Source organism: Petaurus breviceps, unplaced genomic scaffold (genome assembly GCF_028583685.1).
Source record: "Petaurus breviceps papuanus isolate PSGF00001 unplaced genomic scaffold, PetGlider_PUasm1.0 225, whole genome shotgun sequence".
NCBI lineage: Eukaryota > Metazoa > Chordata > Mammalia > Diprotodontia > Petauridae > Petaurus > Petaurus breviceps.
In genome coordinates this window covers 17,403,593-17,409,592 of record NW_027185889.1, presented here as the reverse complement: position 1 = coordinate 17,409,592, position 6,000 = coordinate 17,403,593, and the positions used below count along the sequence as shown (strand labels likewise).

Below are 6,000 nucleotides of genomic sequence, written 5' to 3'. Positions count from 1 at the left end.
GTGTGTGGGGGTGTGTGGGGGTGTGTATGTGTGTGTGTGGGTGTGTGTGGGTGTGGGTGGGTGTGTGTGTGTGTGGGTGTGTGGGTGTGTGGGTGTGTGTGTGCGCGCGCGCGCGCCTGGGGGCAGGGGGGCTAAGTAATGTGTTATTAGAATTCCAGGGCCCTCTCTCGGTTGGTCATGCCCAGTTAATCCTGTGCAGGACTTGCTTGTCCACACCACTTTGCATGACTGTAAGCTCCTTGAGGGCAGGCCCTGCCTTTTGCCTTTCTTTCCATCCCCAGCACACAGCACACACAGTGCCTGGGTTTAACAAATGTTTATTGATTGTCCAAAAGTAGGCTGGAGCTTCAATATGAAAGGCTCCAACAGAGAAGCAGAGGAGTCTGCATTTTATCCTAGAGCCCCTGAAGAGAGCAGGGGAAAGTGGCCTTTGGAGTTCCTGAGTTAGGATTTAGTGAGAAACAAAACCAAAAGGCCGTTAAGGACCTCAGAGAGAGAATTAGCGGCTTGACTAGACGTTGGACTGGGAGGGCTTTAATAAGAACAACCACAACCAGCCTTTGCGTAGGACTCCCCAAGTGTTATCTCTTTCAGTCCCAATTGTCCCCACTTCACAGAGGAAGAAACGGAGGCACCCAGAAGTTGGCAGAAAGGCAGAAAGGCACTGGGCTTGGAATTGGGAAGACTCGTCTTCCAGAGTTCAAATCCGGCCTCAGACTGCTGCTGTTTGTCCTTCATTTTCCAACAGGATCAATGACCCAGGAGGGTGATGATGAAGAGTGGAAGGCGACTGAAAAAACGACTGAACGACAACAAATCACTGGTGTGGCTTCAGTGATCTACTTTTACAATCATTCTAAAGTCTCCACTTCTATTCCCATCCCTTCCTCAGAGACCCAGTCCCTTATTTCCAACTGCCTGCTGGATATCTCTGCCTGAATGTGCCCAAGGCACGCGCAACCTAACTCATCTAAAGCTGAACTCAGCATCTCTTTCCTCATTCCATCGAACCCCACTCCGTGACTTCATCCTGTCACCCAAGCAGAACCATCAGGGTCATTGTGGACTCTTCCCTCCCCTTCACATCCATCAAGGTGCCAATCCTGCTGCTTCTTTCTGCCCATGGTAACACAGCAGCCTCTCTCAGCTCCCTCCCCTCTTCTCACCTGGACTGACCACTGGAATAACCTCCTGAATTGCTTGGCTCTTTCCATTTGGTCTCTTTCCAACTCATTCTTCATAGCAATGCCCAAGGAATAATCTTCCACATTAACCACTTGAGTAGGGTGGTTTCACCCTACTCTTTACTTGGTTGCCTACTGCCTAAAGTCCTGACCCGGCTGCTCTTCGGCCTGCCTCACCTCTCAGTACTACTGTTCATATACTCTAGATTCCAATCAAATTGAACTGGCCTCTTCCCTTTCTTTTCCTCCCTCTTCCACTGCTCTGCCTTTGCATGTGCTCTCTACATTGCCACAATGGACAGCCACCTCCTCTCTATCTCTTGACATCTCTCCCTCCTTTTAAGACTCTGCTGGGTACCTTCTCTTCTATAAAGCCTTCCCCTAAGACTCCAGCATGTGGGGGGAAAGCACTGGTTCTGGAGGCGGTCCAAAGAGGACCTCTACTCCCTGTGTGACCTTGGGCATGTCACTTAGCCCCACCAGACTGCAGTTTTCTTAACTGAAAAATTAGGGAGCTGGGCTAGAAAGTCTCTGTCTTTCACCTCTAGATCTATGATTCTCCTGGCTTCAAGTAGACCTCTTCTTAAGTTTCTTCTTTCTTTCTTACTTAAATTTTTTAAGAAGCTTTTTCTGGACCTCTCCTTGGTACCTTTCTCACCATCCCTCCCGGACTGTCAGCCCCTTGAGGACAAGGTCTCTTTCTATCCACTTTCACATCCTTATTATCCAGCCCAACACAGTGCCTTGTATAGTAGATAATTTATGTAGAATTAAATAGAGCCTGCTTCATGATATAGAACTGTAAATATAGTTCCATTTATTAACTCTCAGTCTCTGGCAAGGTCATTATCTAGAAGGCAAACAAATAACTTGTTTGATGTTGAAACAGAAAAAATAATTATGAATATGCTAAATGCTCCTTTCCTTGCTTCCCCCACCCCCTTTACAGCAGGAAGTTCTTTGTGAGAATGGAAATAAACTTGAGGAACTCATCCATCTGCCACTGAAGAGCAGCTATATTGAAGGGAAAGAAAGGCATGGGCTTAATAGGGCATGACTGTTTGCCACACACTGGCAGTAGGGCAATGACATCATTTTTACTGTTCTCCCTTGGTCTCACATCCTGGCTGCTCTATTCACTGGCACTCCCCATTTCACTGTAGGCAGAGTGTCCCCCCCACCCCTGCTTGAGAATACAGATTATAAAGTTATGATGAGTGAGAGCACCCTTCACCCTGATCTCGCTGGCTTGGCAAAGCTCAGAAGATTGGAACATTTTGAAAATGCTATCAATATCTTAGTCTTTTCTTAGCATTCTGAAAACTGCCTTAATAGTCTTGCCTTTTCTTAAGGCTTTTTTTTCCCCCCTCTTAGGCAGATTTGACAGAAATGAACAGTGAGAGACGGAGATCAAAGTCAGCAGACTGTTTTAAAAGCAGTCTGGAACCAATGCCATCCAGCATTGTCTTCAAAAGAATGGTGGAATATTAAGTGGATGTTTCATGAACTTACACACAAAGAATATTCTTCACATGAGGACAGGGGGATTATGTCTCATAGAATAAAGGCAGAATGAGAGGCTCTTATACAGCCTATTCAAAGGACCATTAACAGATAAAATAAAGAAAGTAAGGCAGGCTCCTGTTTTCCAATTTACATTAGCCCAAAGATATTACATACAAAGGGAATAATTGTTGCAGGACCCATTACCATCACCTCCATCAGATAATATTTTCTGAGGACCCCCAGGTTGTTGGTGAGGGGATAAGCATTATACAATGCTAGCACAATAAACTCAGTACCCTCCTCTCTAGGAGTAAATATTAGGAAAGGGGGTGAAAGAAATGCAGAACCATACAGACAGGCACACACACAGAGTGCAGACACACACACACACACACACACACAATACTGATGCTTTCACACTCATGAAAGTTTGGTGAAGTCCTCCAGGCTCCTCCAGGCAGTAGTCAATGTCCTGCTTTCTTGGCAAGAGGCTCCTTCACCTGCCCAGACAGCAAACTGAGCCTCTCCAGTGCGAGTCCAGAGGCAGCTGCTTTCTTACTGAGCAGAACTGGGGGCCAGTCTTGATCTGAGAGAGCAGAATGATGCCTGGAAGCAGGAAGAGGCCCAGGGAGGTTTCCTAGGAAGATTCAGTAGGTGACAGAGTTGTCCTGGTATGGGCCAGTTGTGAAGAACAAAGTATTTTGAATGTGATGAAAGATAAGGCATGATGTAATAGACTAAACTTGGAACTAAGGACCTAGGTTCAGATGGAACTTATTACCAATATACCTTAGGCAGTATACATTCTCTGCAGGTCTCAGTTTTTTCAAGTATAAAGTGAAAGGTTGGGGTAGATGAAATTTTGAGGTTCCTTTCAGGTCTCAGTCTATGATCCTATTATCTTTCCACAGCTAGAAGCAGCCTGTAAGGACCAAGGGTAACCTCAATTCCTTTTAATGAGGAAAGTGGGGTCAAAGATGAAAATAAAATGCCAAGAACTCACAAATTTTTACTGAGAAATAGCTTAATTAATCCTCATAAAACAAGACCATTAGAAGGACCTAGCAACTCGATGAATTGTTACTGATTCCTCTACAATGAAGTATATAGGCTTCTTTAGGTTGGAAAAACAGTAAGAAGAACAATGGGAAAAAAACCAAAACAGCAGCTTACCCTCTACTACAAAGAAAAAAGTGCCTGTCGTCGGCAAGACAATACAAAGATTGAAGTATTAAAGAATGGAAAAAGGTAACTAATGAAACACAATTTTACATTCAAGGCTGTACCAAAGCTGTTGTTTAGAAAATGTAAACCTGTAAGATCTGGGCATCTTCATCAGAATGTAAACCACTACCCCTCCCCCCCCCATAAAAAAGTATTTGGGGATTTTTTTTTTAACTTTCAGTGGGCCTGGAAGTTTTGCCCCCATTGAGGGAATGATGAGCCCTGATAATTATACTGATATAATGAGAAACAGAACCGCTCTAGAATTACTTATTCCCAAAACGGAGATACCACATTACAAAATGACCTTGAATTATGCTAGATTCCACAAAAGGTCAAGGAACATATCCAAGAGATGAATGTAGACCCAAATATGACTTGGTAACTTTCTTAACTTAATGGTTAATCAAATAGCTGTGATTTCATGATGATGATAATAACTAGTGTTTAGATAATGCCTACTATGACACTGTGGGCAATTTGCTACCTCCCTGGGCCTTAGTTCCCTCACCTATACAATGAAGAGACTGGATGAGATGGTCACTGACATCCCTTCCAGCTCTACACCTAGGGTCCTATGGGTGACCTTAGACAATCACTCAACTTCCCTGGGTCTAAGTTTTCCCCATTTGTAAAATGAGAGAGTTGGCCTTGCCCTCCAAGGCCCCTTCCAGCTCTAGATTTCTGATCCTACAACTATGCAATTCCTGATGACATACTACATGTCACTTCTTACATGCCAATCTTCATAGGACCCCAGCTTAGGGATCCTAAACAATCCCATTCTGCCATCACAGCTAAATTATCTTGGTGCTTTCACAGCTCCCATTTTCATTCTCTATTTTTTACTTCTTTCCTCTGTCCTACTTTTGTCTACCTGTCAAGCATCTTGAATCCTGAAATTCTGTTTGAGATTAGTTTCTAAGTGAACAGGGAACTGATAAACTCATATGAAAGAGCTTTGATGGACTGTATTGTGATGAAAACTCTATTTCAGAAGTATAAATGGTGTGTCTTTGGATAACAATCCATTTTCATGTGTCTTAGGTCTGCCCAAAGTTAGATTAATGATGGGGTCTGTTATTAATGGTATAGCATCACGAGTCTCTATATTTCTACAATTGAAAACTATATCTGTTGCTAAGTCACATTAATTAAGAAGATTAGTTTAGATTCTTGATATTCTGTACCATAGATGTTTTAGACATTTTGGTTTCCACAGCATTGAGCATGTTTGCCTAGAGACAGAGTTGGTATTTTTAGCAAAGGTTTGGTCTTAACACCTTGTTACGTACCTCAACTTTTAGGGACAAGTCTTCACGTTGCAAAAGCAGACTTTCTATCTCAGCACAACACTCAAAAAACACAGTCTAGAAAGGAAAAGAAAGCAAATCTTGTAAAATGAATTTCAAATAGTTTTTTAAAGGAATTTCTATATTTTCCACATTCAATTTAAGAAACATTAAAGGAAAGTGAAGCCTAGTGGAAAGAATTGGCAGTCAGAGATTTAGGTCAATCTGGATTTGAAGTCCAAGTACATAGGTTCAAATTCCCACTTTCCTGCTTACTACCTTGTGACCTTTGGCAAGTCACTTAATGCCTGGGGCCCCAGTTTCTCCAAAAGTAAAACAAAGAGGGTTGGATGAGATGACCTCAGAGGTTACTTCTAGAGCTAAATCTATGACTATTATGCACAAGGGGTGAGGACATTCATTACAAGATATAAAGACATATTGATTCTTTTTTCAAGGAACTTGGAATCTAATGGTTGGGAAAGTTCATGTATACCAACAATTATGATACAAGTGAGATAAATGCAAAAGAGAGGTCCAGGAAGAGTGACAGACCTTTAACTTATTGTCCTTACCTCTAATACACCATCACCAGCCCCACTCCACTCCTCAAACCACCCTTAGTCATGGGCAGGATGGCCAGCTATCTCTATGGTATAATTGCATGGTTATCATCTCTACCACCACCACCACCAACAATATCTTTCTTTCATCCAGGTGCCAATAGGTAGGAAACTGAGGTATCTATTACTTCCCCTGTCCCTGCCCTGCCTCCTTTAAGATGCAAACACTCT

The 6,000-nt window shown here is 43.0% G+C and overlaps 1 protein-coding gene across 1 annotated transcript in view; it reads right to left on the bottom strand.

The window, feature by feature from the left end:
• CFAP54 (cilia and flagella associated protein 54) overlaps positions 1–6,000 on the bottom strand; it is a 307,374-nt gene that overhangs the window by 10,194 nt on the left and 291,180 nt on the right. Inside the window, exon 67 of the mRNA XM_069095069.1 lies at positions 5,210–5,284. Within this exon, the coding sequence (XP_068951170.1) occupies positions 5,210–5,284 (75 nt within the window). The remainder of the gene's footprint in view (positions 1–5,209; positions 5,285–6,000) is intronic.